The sequence below is a fragment of the Ranitomeya variabilis genome, chromosome 6, assembly GCF_051348905.1.
Source record: "Ranitomeya variabilis isolate aRanVar5 chromosome 6, aRanVar5.hap1, whole genome shotgun sequence".
NCBI lineage: Eukaryota > Metazoa > Chordata > Amphibia > Anura > Dendrobatidae > Ranitomeya > Ranitomeya variabilis.
In genome coordinates, this window is record NC_135237.1 from 74362974 (window position 1) to 74378339 (window position 15366).

Consider the following 15366-nt stretch of genomic DNA (forward strand, 5'->3'; position numbering starts at 1 on the left):
CTTCACTACATAGTCAGGCGATTGTATAAAACTACTTTATGTTCTCTCATTGCTTCCCAGTTTTAAAAATGGCTCGCTGATGAGAGAGAAAATCCGAGACAACTGTTCCTCTGCCTCCTGGGAAGAGTTTTCCAACATTTTGAGATCGACCCCACCTGGAAACAATGGACATATAGGTACTAGCAGAAATATACTGCACAATGCCCATATACTGCAGCTTGATTTGGGGACCGTCTCAGATATCTATGTTTTACTCTATTTTATTTTGTGGAACTGCCCCACATAGTTGTAAGGAAGGCTAAAATTCACATATGTACTGTATATAAAGCTTTGATTTTGTAAAATGTTAATAATTGAAGTGAATTTGTGTTATCTTCATATGCCATTCTATAACGTTTCTGATATTATAGCGCCATTTCACACGTTTTTATAGTGTGCAGAACCACTCTCAGCCACCAGGTGGCAATGTAGAGCTGCAGTACGGAACACTTACGGAAAATCCAGATTTATGTAATATCTTCAGCAAACTGTCAGTTACTTCTTATGTTATTTATGATACTAATATTTTCTTTTTGCTTCTTAGGCTTTTACTTTGATGTTATGGAAATCACACCACAAGCTGTTGGTGTTCACAGGTTTGATGCTGAAAACCAAAAGGCAAGTTAAAATGAGCAAGATGCTTATAGGCTACTTTCACGCTGGGGGAAACAACACATGGGGGTTTGTTTACAAGTGGCAGATTCTGTGAAGAAGTTTTCCGTGACTTAGAATATCTATTCCAGACATGTGAAAGGAGTTCTTTTTTTCTGCAGTATTTACATATATTTCTGCAGGTCCATTCAGAGCAATTGATTTTTGCAACAAATATGCTGTGTGACCAGGCTGGAAACAATGGCCGTGTATTTGTCCTTCACAGCCTCGCTTACAAGGTTCCCTACCTCCTCAGATATTATAGCCCTGAAATATTAGGTTGATATAAGTGTTTATTCTGGATGTAAGTGGTTACTTTTGGGGTATGTACAGACAATGTCTTTTTCAGGCGGATTTAGGTTTGAAAACTTCCTGAAAAAGCGCTAGCGAAACACTACCATTTCTATATCTTTTCAGTCTTTAGAGTGTATTTTACCGGCTTGACTTTTTCAAAGAGCAATAAAAGAAGTGAGCGGACAGTTCTACAGGCGGTTTCCACCCTGAAGATGCTCTGTGCTTTACAGTACAAGTCAACTCGAAGGCTCAAAAGACGCCTGGAAGATGCACAAAAATCTTTTTAAGCACTATTAAAAACAGTTTCTTCATTTCATTGTTGGAGTAAAAAAAAAATGACAATGAAAAAGATGCAACAAAAAGGCTAAAAAAGAAAAAAAAATCAACCAAAATATAACTAAAAAAGATGCTTATTGAACAAAAAGGCTAGCGTTTCCTGAAGCATCTTCCTCTTGAAAAACTTGGGTTTCACTTGCTGGAAAGAGACCTCATCTGTAGGTGACCTTAGAGCCTAATCAGACTGCCCGGTCTCAGTCGTTAAACAACCGCCATTTGGCTATGTAGAAGATGATTGGCTTTCATTCACTGGTCAGTGTAGACCGGCCGGCCGGAATTCTATGCACACAGAACAATTATTAATATGATCATTCTGTGTGCATAGAATATCATGTTCGGCAGCACACATATTGTTTCCACAGGACAATGTGCTGCTGATAATGGCCATTTTTAGCATAGCTTAAATATTTTCGCACCCGATGAACAAGCGTTCTGCCCGTGCGTTGGGTGTTTACCAGCCTGTTTTAAATGGGATTATTATTTATTTTATTTTGTTTCTTCTTCATCTAACAGCTGATAGCGCCCTGGTGTGGTTTAACTAACCATCACTATGTTATCTACCTAACAAAGACTGTAACTGGAGAATGAGATCCCAATCAGACAAAACATCATGGCAACTTTATACCTGTCCTGACATAAGCGCACTGTGACATCCCTCACAGCTTTATGTTGTCTTTTCCAACCATGGACGCTAAAGTGATAAACGTTTTATGACTCTTCCATCTTATATTATCTGATAGGTGTCAGAATTCTCAAAAGATATTGAAATCCGAGCGCTAATTGAGGGGCAGTTTATGGCCAAGAGGATCTATGCAGAAAGACTTGGGTATAAGATATGTAAGTACACCTTCTTGTCTTTCATCTGTCACATTGCACACCCAGTCCTATCTGTGGGCTGCATCGTATAGAACAAAGAGCAGAGCAGATACCTATAGTTTTGTAGGAAGAGATTCAGTGCAACTTACATTTTATGCATTTAACTGGGTTATCTGGCTCCGCTCACTTCCACATTGGGACGGTCCCATCCACACATACTTGCCTCTTGGCGACACAAGCTGACAGATTACCCCTTTAAATCCATGATAAGCATACCAGGGACTCCTGAGCATAAGACCTCCCACTGGACTCCTGAGCATAAGACCTCCCACTGGACTTCTGAGCATAAGGCCTCCCACTAGACTCCTGAGCATAAGGCCTCCCACTGGAATCCTGAGCATAGAATGAGCAGGGATATCCATGAATAAACTACAAGTAATTATAGTTCTTTTCCCATCAAACTTTATATCAATCTACTCAGCTCCTCCTGCCCATGTCATATTAAACTTGGGCAAAAATATTAAAGGTGTTTTATACAGTGGTGGGGCTCCTGACAAGAAGCTGATCCTAGACTTTCTTGCTGGAATATGGCAGCAAGTGTTGAGTTCCCCATCAGTGTCATCACACAGAAAATGAAGCATTATGACCTTCTTATTAAAGCGAATGGGGTTGTTCATGTAATACACAGACATATGATAATAACACGCTCTTACATCTTTTACTATGAATTTAAATATGTAGTTAGGGTGTTACATGTTAAAGCAGTATTTTATTTCTTTATATATTGTGATAGAAAGTTTAATATTCCTCTGCTTTTCATACAGTTTCTATCCTTGAAATATAACCTTAATTTCAAATACGGTAACTTTTTTTTATGTATAATAGGGGTTGTATATTGCTGCAGATGGGTGACGGTCCAGACCCTGAGCCCTCCTAGAATGGTCACACCACCTCTCTGCACGTGCTGAACGTATGGAGTGGTGTTCCGGGCTCCATAACAAGTCTATGCGGTTAGACACCACCCTCACAGATTAGACATATGCTATCACTACTCATCCAAAAGACAGACTGTTTTTTCCTTCCACTCATCCAAGTAGTGTTGGTCCTCATTAGTCTATTGAAATGACTGATAGGTTTGGCCAGCATTAAGTTTGTTTCTGAAGCTGTCTGTCATTTTTATTGAAATAATTCTAATTGCTTGTCATTCACTTTATGCATTATGATCAGAGAGCCCTGGAAATATCTCCCCCTTTTAGGGCTCCTAGACCAGATAGAAACTCGGTTATAATAAAAAAATCACGCTTCATTATACAGACTCACTGTCCTTGGTCGTTGGACTTGGTTGACATGCGTCTACAGCTGCCCGTAGATCCCTAACAGGTAAATGGTAGCCGGAGATATAAAGCCTTGTCTTTACTAATTAAAGAACAAATTGTTTTAATCACACTTTTTTTTCGATAAATCAACAGTACAAGCGATGATGACAAAAAACTTGATAATATATCTTATTGGAATAATATCAGTCTTTTTTCACTTATTAGTCATTTCTCTTCACTAATCATTCACTTTCAAAAACTGCTCAAATCTGTGTACAGATCTGTCTTCAGCGAGAGGTAAAATTATACTGGAGCAGAGAGAGAGAAAGTGTCACAAGTGTGTCACGTGCTCCTGGGAGATCTGGGGTTAGGTGATCTTTACGTACTGTGAATCACAGATCTTGCATTTAGCCTGTGTGTTTTGTTCCTCATATTAAATGGACGAGGAGGTTATTGACTCTTTGTATGCTGGTTAGAGACTTGCAGCTCCATCTCAGAGCTGTTCCTGACTTGCTCCTTTTCTTTCTCTGTAAAACCTGGCCAAACATTCTCATCCATGTCTATATTTGCCCCGTTCACATGTAAAGCGCCATGGAATAAATGGCGCTATAAAAATGAATAATAATAATAATAATAATAATAATAAAATCCATGCCTGGTAAAGTTTTGCTTCCTGACTTGCTGGAGTTGGTGTGCTGAAGTTGGAGTTTGTAGTTGCTGCTGGAGATTGTTGTCTGCTGGTTTTGGAGTATGCTTGCTCCATTATCTTATTCCTATTTGGTTTGTACCTTCCTATCCTTCACTTTATTCCTCCCTACCCTTGGTGAGTGTTTTTGTATGCAAGTTGCTTTTTGTCATCCCTGCTTGTCTTACGAGAATTTACAGTAACATATCTGTCCCAGACCTCTTGGAGGAGAGGGAGAGGACAGCTTAGGACATTAACAGGAGCATAGTAAGATCGGAGACTCGAGCCTCTCTACCTTGAGGCCATGTGCACACGTTCAGTATTTTTCGCGTTTTTTTCGCGTTTTTTCGCTATAAAAACGTGATAAAAACGCGAAAAAAACGCTAACATATGCCTCCCATTATTTTCAGTGTATTCCGCATTTTTTGTGCAAATGTAGCCTTTTTTTCCGCAAAAAAATCGCATCGCGGAAAAAAAAGCAACATGTTCATTAAAATGCGGAATTGCAGGGGATTCCGCACACCTAGGAGTGCATTGATCTGCTTACTTCCCGCACGGGGCTGTGCACACCATGCGGGAAGTAAGCAGATTATGTGCGGTTGGTACCCAGGGTGGAGGAGAGGAGACTCTCCTCCACGGACTGGGCACCATATAATTGGTCCAAAAAAAAGAATTAAAATAAAAAATAGTCCTATACTCACCTTCGATGTCTTCCCGCCTCTCCGCTGCACGCTGCCGCTTCGGTTTCTATAGCTGGTGTGCGGTGAAGGACCTGCGATGACGTCACGGTCTTGTGATTGGTCGAGACCGGTCATGTGACCGCAACGTCATGGAAGGTCCTGAACCACACCGGCATCTATAGGAACGGACGCCTGCAGGTGAGTATAACCATTTTTTTATTTTTTTTATTATTTTTAAACATTCTATCTTTTACTATAGATGCTGCATAAGCAGCATCTATAGTAAAAAGATGGTCACACTTGTCAAACGCTATGTTTGACAAGTGTGACCAACCTGTCAGTCAGTTTTCCAAGCGATGCTACAGATCGCTTGGAAAACTTTAGCATTCTGCAAGCTAATTACGCTTGCAGAATGCTAAAAAAACGCGAAAAAAACTGAAAAAAAAAGCAAAAAAAAGATGCGGATTTCTTGCAGAAAATTTCCGGTTTTCTTCAGGAAATTTCTGCAAGAAATCCGGACGTGTGCACATACCCTAAGAGTATCCCCTGGACACGGATAGTTAGGGTCCCAGTTCTAGCGACACTTTGAGGCCCCCCTTCCTTACCAAATACTGTTATAGTCTGACATAAAGTGAAACTGCTAAGGCTTCCAGTGCATAAGGAAAAACTGCTAAAAAATGTGTAATAGAAGTCTACTTTCCCTTTCCTCTGTGTTTTCCCGATTACTATATAGGTATGTCATCAGGCTTAGTTAGGAGAAAAAGTCATCAAATGATCTCGTTCCACTGGTTGCATTCCACATACTTATAACTTCAATGGATTGAGGTCTATTATTTCTCCAACCAATCACGATCAGTAGGATAAGCTAATTTTCATTTTTGGCTGCGTTTGTGCAGTGTTTGTGAAGCACCTTCTGTTTAGAAGCACCTTCTGTGGATGGAAGTCTGCGTCAGACTTGGCTATACATGTATAGCTAACAATTTGCCCAAATATGCTAAAGGCATGTCGTTTGTGAGCCAGATTATTTTTGTGTAAAAGTATTGAAAGCCCTCTTTTCAATTCGGGGGGATCCTGCAATAGAAGGCAAAGAAAGATGAATAAATCTGACATTCAGCTTATATAACATCACGGCTATTTGTGTGAACTGAGAGAATTAAAAGTAGAGATGAGCAGAGTTTTAAAATTCAGATTTGTATGCTTCGGTGAATTTTTCCCAAAGATTCGATTTACGGTAAATAAATTCATATGAATCTCAATACTGGAAAGCTTGTAATTGCTCGGAAAATACATGTGGATAAGGGGAGAGAGACAGAACCATGCTAACCATAGGAGCTTACACTCTGCAGGGGGAGAGAAAAGAGGACCGCGCTGACCATAAGAGCTTACATTTCACAAGAGAGAGAACCAAACTGGCGATAAGAGCTTACGCTCTACAGAAGAGAGAGAGAACCCCACTGGCCCTAAGAGCTTACACCTTACAGGACAGAGAGACTTAGGCCTCTTTCACACTTCCATCTTTCTTTTTCCGTCATAATGCGCCGTTTTGTGAAAAAAACGGATCCAGCAAATGTTTGTGCTGGATCCGTTTTTTTCTCATAGACTTGTATTAGCGACGGATTGTGACGGATGGCCTTCCGTTTCATCCGTCGTGCACTGGATCCGTCGTAAAATCGCTGTCTGTCGGGCGGAGACAACGCATAGAGGAACGTTTTGACAGATTGTAAAAAAAATGGAAGCGTAAAAGAGGACTTAATCATTGACTCTGGAGATAGAAAATGACTCTGCCGTACAAACTGTGCTCCACTGGGAACTGCTGATCTGTGATGGCCCAGGTCTTGACCACCACTGTACAAGGTGTGAGAATCCGCTAAATGACAGAGCTGTAGGGTATTATGGGAAGTTGCACAGCCACACGTAAACACATTAGCCCACTCTCTTATGCTTCAGCCGTGTTGGAGATGGTGCATTTTGCAAATTGTGAAAGGAATCAGTGTTCGAATTTGCATCAAACTGCTGATTTCAGGAAATTCAACTTGAACTGGATCCTCAACTGATTAATCTGCTCTTCGCTAATTAAAAGTTAATGAAAAAATGTACAAGCTCTGTATTTAGCTTGTTTTAGACACATTTCTGATGTCCACCTAAGCAATAATTCAGGTAATTGTTCAGTAACATTCTTTGGAAAGATGGGAAATCAATCTTCATCTTTTATGAGAACCGTACTCCGCACAGAGGCTGCTCCTTGCCTGTGTCTGATACATTGCTGTAGGGATTATAAGTACATTGTTTCTTCATAAGGCAGAAAGTTTGCAGCAGTTTTAAAGTTTGAGATTTCTATTTCCTTGTGGACTCAATAAAACAAAATTGGACAGGGAGCTCTGGATAGACAAGATCTGCAGCACAAATAGAAAATACACAAAGAGTATTTGTTAGAAGAGCGGTAAAATGCATCTGTCTTTTGTACTGGATTAGGCTAAGTTCATATTACATTTTAGCTCCACGTCAGTGGCGCCGTCGTGCATGAATCCCTGACAAACAAGATTCGCCAATAGGTCCATGGATTGTACTGAAGCAAACAAAGTCTCTTTGTTCTGTCAGACATAATTTTTGGTAGTGTCTGCCTATTTGAAGTGGGCACTAGAGATGTGTGGATCAGTTTGTGGGACTCCAGTCCTTCGTCCATATTAGTGGTACCTGGCGGCTAGACGAGTGTCACGAATTTACCATGCCAGAGAGGAGCCGGAAGATCGAAGCGTCTGATTTCTCCTACTCCTGCACTGGTTAGAAGCACTTCACCTTCATATTAAACAGTGTAAATGTCTTTGGGCAGTGCAGGGGTTAATCTGCTTAGTTGAGAGCTCCTGGAGCTAAGGCTCTCAGCTGAGCACTGTTAGCCACTCCCATATAATCTGGGTCCTGGCTAACACTCATTGTCAGAGATAGCTTATGCTGCATGGCTTGGAGGTCGCTGTTGGTGGTTATTTGAGTAGGCAGTTGGTGAATTTATTTGTGACTGTTGCTAGGTTTTGAGTATGTCATAATTCCCTTCTCCTACTTTGGTTTAACCCATCCTCCACTCCCCAGTGTTTACCTCTGTTACATGTTATAGTATATTTGTATGTTTGGTATTTTCCGTTATCCCTGTTCGTATTATCTTGTTAGTCTGGTTGGTGTTTTACACTACTACTCCCCTCTTCCCTGGGTGTGGGAAGGGTACAGATTGAAGGCAAATTCAGGAGCTAGGGCAATATACGTGGCCCTGGCGTTTTCACCATCTGAAGTAATCCGGGAAACAGGGCACCCCCTAGTGTTAGGGACAGGGAAGGAGCCCTTGGTCCCGGGACACCCGACAGAGTCATGACAACAGGAGCCTTTGCGAATCTCTTCTGGTGTAGCATTTTATTAGCTGTCATGTCGCACAGATGATGTTGCGTCAGCCTTATCACGTGTTGTACCGGGAACACTGGAAGGTATGAGATGGGTAGGACTCCTGTCTAGTGCCAGGTCTTCATGGCTGCCCAGTTTTGCAGAAACAGGTATACCATAAACAATTTTCTAATGATGTGCCAGTAAGACACAGTGGCATATTCGAGGCAGTTTTTCACACACACACCTTGGTTGCTTGTTACATGCATGCCCAGCCCTCTGTATAACGCCAACCTAATGGAACATGACGATCTGGCTTGTGGCGTCCTATGATTTTGTACTCCAGCTTACAATGAGTTTGGCTGAAAAGGAGGCATGTTCATGTACTCTTGGCCATGTAGTATGTTTTTTTAGTAGGAAGTAAAGATCATGGAGACAATTTCCTGGAGTTTCTGCAGTCTAATGGAAGAACACTTCATTCTATCCTTAACAGCTTAACGACCGCTGATACACCTTTTAACTGTGGTAGTAACGGGTACTTTAATCACAGCGCTGTTAATTAACGCCACTGTGGAAAAAGTGTATAGCTCCCCCAGAGTCGGATTTTCTCCGGAGTCTCGGCTGCCCGGGGTAGCCAAGACCCCAGAGAACATGATTCGGGTCAGTTTTTACCGACCCCCGGGTTGTGATTGCCGTTATTAGCGTTAAAGTGCGATTTGCCATTTAAAGCCATTGATCGCACATCAGAGGACAGAGAAATAGGGTCTCCGCTGGTGTCTTCTGGTAAGAAAATGGCGGGCACATGCGCAGTGCGCCTGCCGAGATCTGCCGGCCGGCACCCGGCAACAATAGGAAGATTTTTCCTATTGGTTCATTTTGGTCACTGTGATAGACCCTATCACAGTGATCAAAATAAAAAAAATAGTAAATAACCCCCCTCGTTTCACCCCCTTAGTTAGGGAAAAATAATAAAATAAAGAAAATGCAATTATGTCCATTTTCCCATTAGGGTTACAGTTGGACTAAAGTGCGTTAGACTAAAGCTAGGGTTAGAGTTGGGGCTAAAATTAGGGTTAGGGTTGGGTCTAAAGTTAGGGTTTGAGTTGGGATTAGGGTTGGGGCTAGGATTGGGATTAGGGTTGAGATTAGGGTTCGGGTTGGGATTAGTGGGATTAGAGTTAAGGTTGGGATTAGGGTTAGGTTTGTGGTTAGGGTTATGGTTAGGATTGGGATTAGGGTTAATGTTGGGATTAGAGTTAGGGGTATGTTGGGGTTAGGGTTGTGATTAGGGTTATGGTTGGGGTTAGGGGTGTGTTGGGGTTAGGGTTGGGATTAGGATTAGGGGTGTGTTGGGGTTAGGTTATGGTTAGGGTTTGGATTAGGGTTAGGGGTGTGTTGGGGTTATGGTTGGAGTTAGAATTGGGGGGTTTCCACTGTTTAGGTACATCAGGGGTCTCCAAATGCGACATGGCGCCACCAAAATTCCAGCCAATTTTGCGTTCAAAAAGTCAAATGGTGATCCCTCCCTTCTGAGCTCTGCTGTGCGCCCAAACAGTGACTTACCCCCACATATGGGGCATCAGCATACTAAGGAAAAATTGGACAACAACTTTTGGGGTCCAATTTCTCCTCATCCTTGGGGAAATGAAAAATAGTGGGCTAAAATATCATTTTTGTGGAAAAAAAATAATTTTTATTTTCACGGCTCTACGTTATAAACTTCTGTGAAGCACTTGGGGGTTCATAGTGCTCACCACACATCTGGATAAGCTCCTTGGGGGGTCAAGTTTGCAAAATGGGGTCACGTGTGAGGGGTTTCTACTGTTTAGGCACATCAGGGGTTCTGCAAACGCAACATGATGCCCGCAAACCATTCTATCAAAGTCTGCATTCCAAAACGGCGCTCCTTCCCTTCCGAGCTCTGCCGTGCGCCCAAGCAGTAGTTTACTCCCACATATGGGGTATCGACGTACTCAGGACAAATTGCAAAGCAACTTTAGTCATCTAATTTCTCCTGTTACCCTTGTGAAAATAAAAATTTGGGGGCGAAAAGATCATTTTTGTGGAAAAAATATGATTTTTTATTTTCACGGTTCTACGTTATAAACTTCTGTGAAGCACTTGGGGGTTAAACGTGCTCACCACACATCTAGATAAGTTCCTTAAGGGGTCTAGTTTCCAAAATGATGTCACTTGTAGGGGCTTTCCACTGTTTAGGCACATCAGGGGCTCTCCAAATGCAACATGGCTTCCGGTCTCAATTCTATCCAATTCTGCATTGAAAAAGTCAAACAGCGCTCCTTCCCTTCCGAGCTCTGCCATGCACCCAAACAGTGATTTACCCCCACATATGATGTATCGGCGTACTTAGGACAAATTGCACAACAACTTTGGGGGTCTAATTTCTCCTGTTCCCCTTGTGAAAAAAAAATTTTGGGGGGGAAATATCATTTTTGTTGAAAAAATAAAAAGTGTTATTTTTATGGCTCTACGTTATAAACTTCTGTGAAGCACTTGTGGGTTCAAAGTGCTCACCACACATCTAGATAAGTTCCTTAAGGGGTCTAGTTTCCAAAATGGTGTCACTTGTGGGGGTTTCCACTGTTTAGACACATTAGGGGCTCTTCAAATGCGACATGGCGTCTGATCTCAATTCCAGCCAATTCTGCAAAAGTCAAACGGCGCTCCTTCTCTTCCAAACTCTAACGTGCGCCCAAACAGCGGTTTACCCCCACATATGGGGTATCGGCATATTCAGGATAAATTGCAAAACAAATTTTGTGGTTCAATTTCTCTTTTTACACTTGTGAAAATAAAAAATATTGGTTCTGAAGTAAAATGTTTGTAAAAAAAAAAAAAAGAAAAGTAAAATGGTAATTTTTTCCTTCCACATTGCTTCAGTTCTTGTGAAGCACGTAAAAGAGTTAATAAACTTCTTGAATGTGGTTTTGAGCACCTTGAGGGGTGCAGTTTTTAGAATGGTGTCACCTTTGGGTATTTTCTGTCATGTACACCCCTCAAAGTGACTTTAAATGTGAGATGGTCCCTTAAAAAAAATGGTTTTGTGAAGTTTTCTGTGAAAATGAGAAATCGCTGGTCAACTTTTAACCCTTATAACTTTCTAACAAAAATATTTTTGTTTCCAAAATTGTGCTGATGTAAAGTAGACATGTGGGAAATGTTATTTATTAAATATGTTGTGTGACATATCTCTCTGATTTAAGGGCATAAAACTTCAAAATTTGAAAATTGCAAAATTTTAAGAATTTTCGCCATATTTCTTTTTTTTTTTCATAAATAAATGCAATATTGAAGAAATTTTACCACTAACATGAAGTACAATATGTCACAAAAAAGCATTCTCAGAATCAGTGGAATCTGTTAAAGCGTTCCAGCGTTATAACCTCATAAAGTGGCAGTGGTCAAAATTGTAAACATTGGCCTGGTCATTAAGCTGCAAATTGATTCCGTCACTAAGGGTACCGTCACACAGTGGCATTTTCATTGCTACGACGGCACGATTCGTGACGTTCCAGCGATATCCATACGATATCGCTGTGTCTGACACGCAGCAGCGATCAGGGATCCTGCTGAGAATCGTACGTCGTAGCAGATCGTTTGGAACTTTCTTTCGTCGCTGGATCTCCCGCTGTCATCGCTGGATCATTGTGTGTGACAGCGATCCAGCGATGCGTTCGCTTGTAACCAGGGTAAACATCGGGTTACTAAGCGCAGGGCCGCGCTTAGTAACCCGATGTTTACCGTGGTTACCAGCGTAAAAGTAAAAAAAAACAAACAGTACATACTTACATTCCGGTGTCTGTCCCCCGGCGTTCTGCTTCTCTGCATTGTGAGTGCCGGCCGGCCGGAAAGCGAGCACAGCGGTGACGTCACCGCTGTGCTTTCCGTGGCGCAGACACAGTGCAGAGAAGCAGAACGCCGGGGGACAGACACCGGAATGTAAGTATGTACTGTTTGTTTTTTTTTTACTTTTACGCTGGTAACCACGGTAAACATCGGGTTACTAAGCGCGGCCCTGCGCTTAGTAACCCGATGTTTACCCTGGTTACCCGGGACCTCGGCATCGTTGGTCGCTGGAGAGCTGACGGTGTGACAGCTCCCCAGCGACCACACAACCACTTACCAACGATCACGGCCAGGTCGTATCGCTGGTCTTGATCGTTGGTAAATCGTTATGTGAGACGTTACCCTAAGGGGTTAATATGCAATGATTGTTTATAGACATTTGATTGTAATCAACAGCACAGTGAAATTCAATGAGATCCCCTATTGTTTCTCGATAAGACTTCCATTGTTCTGCTGTTCACTTCTATACAAGGCCACTTCTACACATATGGCAGTAGAGGGCGATATACTCTCAGAAATATTTTCTAGTGTCACAAGCATTCACATTTTGGAATAGCAAACTACCGTATGCTTTAAATTTTTACTCCTCCAACACCTAATGATCATTTTTTTTTACATGAGGCCAAATGTTTGGCAATTGCAGCCTTGACATATATATATTGGTGACGTTATGGAGATATTTATCATCAATGAAGCACTGTAAGATTAAAAATGGCATCAGCACATACTGCACAGCAAATTAATGGTGATAAACTGTGGACATGTTGCAAGTTAAGCATTTTGAAAACGGCACGTTTGCAGGTTAAATTATTTGTGTAGATGCTAGGAAGTAGTCTTTAAACATTTAGAGAGAGTCAGCATACATGAGTAGCTCAGTCCCTACTGTCTGCATTTCTACAATTATGGTCTAACTGTTAAACAAAAAAATGACATCTTTAGTTTATCATTAAACACCAGAAATCTCAAATCAGGTAGAAAGTAATAATAAACTCCAAAATTACATACCACACAATCACCCCTATTAGTGTCAAAAGACAAAAGAGGTCAAGAGTTTTTTAGCAAAATCAAATATTTTATTATAACAACCAAAATCAATTTAGTAGTATGGAGTACCGTAAACCAGGCAGGACTAAAGGGGAAATAGAACTAGGTATGAGAACAGCAGTCTATAAATACATCGTATCAATAAGTAAAAAGATTTCAAGTAATCATAAATTCACATTGTTTTATAGACTGTTGTTAGAATCTGTTTTGTTTTTGACCATCCGCCATCTTGTTGTGGTTTTCTGACTGCTGGTCTTTTTCCCCTGGTGCTGGGTTGCCTTAGGTCAGGTAATTGTATCACCCTTTATTATCCAGGACCTGCCTCCCATTCCTTGCTGGACAACAGTGTTAATTCACTAGAGTTCTGGCTTTGATAGCTCTCTGTGTTTGATATTGTGCAGTTCTGGGATCTCTGGTTCTGCTATCTTCAGTTTCTGTTTTCAGTTTTTCTGCAGCCTTCTCTGTATTTTCTATTAGGAGGTGACCTGTTTTTATACGCAGTCCTTAGACTTTTCAGGGACCTCCTTCCCCCTATCTATAGGTCTTCGCTGAGATTAACCTAGGATCGTCGGTAGGTCTCTTCGCAAGGAATGGGTCACCCACTCCATCTTAGGGTATCAGCCTAGTCTCAGTGCAGGGTCAGTTTTCCCCCTTCTGTCCTAGTTCTATGTTGCAGTTCCATAACAACTGTCATATTTAACCCCTTCCCGACCTTTGACGCCACATAGGCGTCATGAAAGTCGGTGCCAATCCGACCTGTGACGCCTATGTGGCGTCATGGAGGGATCGCGTCCCTGCAGAGTGGGTGAAAGGGTTAACTCCAATTTCACCCGATCTGCAGGGACAGGAGGAGTGGTGCTTCAGCCCAGGGGGGGTGGCTTCACCCCCCCGTGGCTACGATCGCTCTGATTGGCTGTTGAAAGTGAAACAGCCAATCAGGGCAATCTGTAATATTTCACCTATGAAAATTGGTGAAATATTACAATCCAATAGCAATAGCATCTGCCATGGCTGGAGACCCCGATCTGCCGCCCCACCGCCACCGATCTCCTCCTCTCCGCCCTGTCATGTCCCCTGCTCCCCTCCGTCCTCCTGTCCGCTCCCCCTGTCCTCCTGTCCGCTCCCCCATGCTCTGATTCCCCCCCCCGTGCTCCGATCCCACCCCCCCATCCTTACCAAGCTCCGATGTCCCTCCCGGTGTTCATCCGTCTTCTCCATGGGCGCCGCCATCTTCCAAAATGGCGGGCGCATGCGCAGTGCGCCTGCCGAATCAGCCGGCAGATTCTTTCCAGGTACATTTTGATCGCTGTGATAGGTTCTATCACAGCGATCAAAATTAAAAAATAGTAAATAAACCCCCCCTTTATCACCCCCATTGGTAGGGAACATAAAAAAATAAAGAAAATATATTTATTTTTATTTTCCCACTAGGGTTAGGGTTAGGGCTAGGGTTGCACTTAGGGTTAGGGTTGCACTTAAGGTTAGGGTTGCACTTAGGGTTGCACTTAGGGTTAGGGTTGCACTTAGGGTTAGGGTTGCATTTAGGGTTAGGGTTGCACTTAGGGTTAGAATTAGGGTTAGGGTTGCAAATAGGGTTAGGGTTGCAATTAGGGTTGGGGCTTCAATTAGGGTTAGAATTAGGGTTAGGTTTGCACTTAGGGTTAGGGTTGCAATTAGGGTTAGGGTTACAATTAGGGTTAGGGTTACAATTAGGGTTATGGTTAGAATTAGGCTATGTGTACATGGTGCGGATTTGGCTGGGGATCCGCAGCAGATTGGTCGCTGTGAATTCGTAGCAGTTTTCAATCACGTTTACAGTACCACGTAAACCTATGGAAAACCAAATCCGCAGTTTCCATGGTGCGGAAAATACCGCGCGGAAACACTGCGTTGTGTTTTCCGCAGCATGTCAATTCTTTGTGCGGATTCCGCAGCGTTTTACACCTGCTCCATAATAGGAATCCGCAGGTGAAATACGCACAAAAACCACTGGAAATCCGCGGTAAAGTGCATTTTACCTGCTTATTTTTCAAAATCGGTGCGGAAAAATCCACACACAAATCCGCAACGTGGGCACATAGGGTTAGGGTTGGAATTAGAGTTAGGGTTGGAATTAGGTTTAAGATTAGGGTTAGGGGTGTGTTGGGGTTAGGGTTAGGCATGTGGTTAGGGTTATGGTTAGGGTTGGGATTAGGGTTAGGGGTGTGTTGTGGTTAGGGTTGGGATTAGGGTTAAGGGTGTGTTGGGGATAGGGTTGGAATTAGGGTTAAGA

The 15366-nt window shown here is 42.3% G+C and overlaps 1 protein-coding gene across 6 annotated transcripts in view; it reads left to right on the forward strand.

The window, feature by feature from the left end:
• The window catches only part of XYLB (xylulokinase), a 306665-nt gene that overhangs the window by 176297 nt on the left and 115002 nt on the right, over positions 1 to 15366 (forward strand). For all 6 annotated transcript variants that reach the window (XM_077268660.1, XM_077268663.1, XM_077268662.1 and 3 more), the window contains 3 exons: positions 61 to 176; positions 584 to 657; positions 2061 to 2157. In XM_077268660.1, the coding sequence (XP_077124775.1) occupies positions 61 to 176; positions 584 to 657; positions 2061 to 2157 (287 nt within the window). The remainder of the gene's footprint in view (positions 1 to 60; positions 177 to 583; positions 658 to 2060; positions 2158 to 15366) is intronic.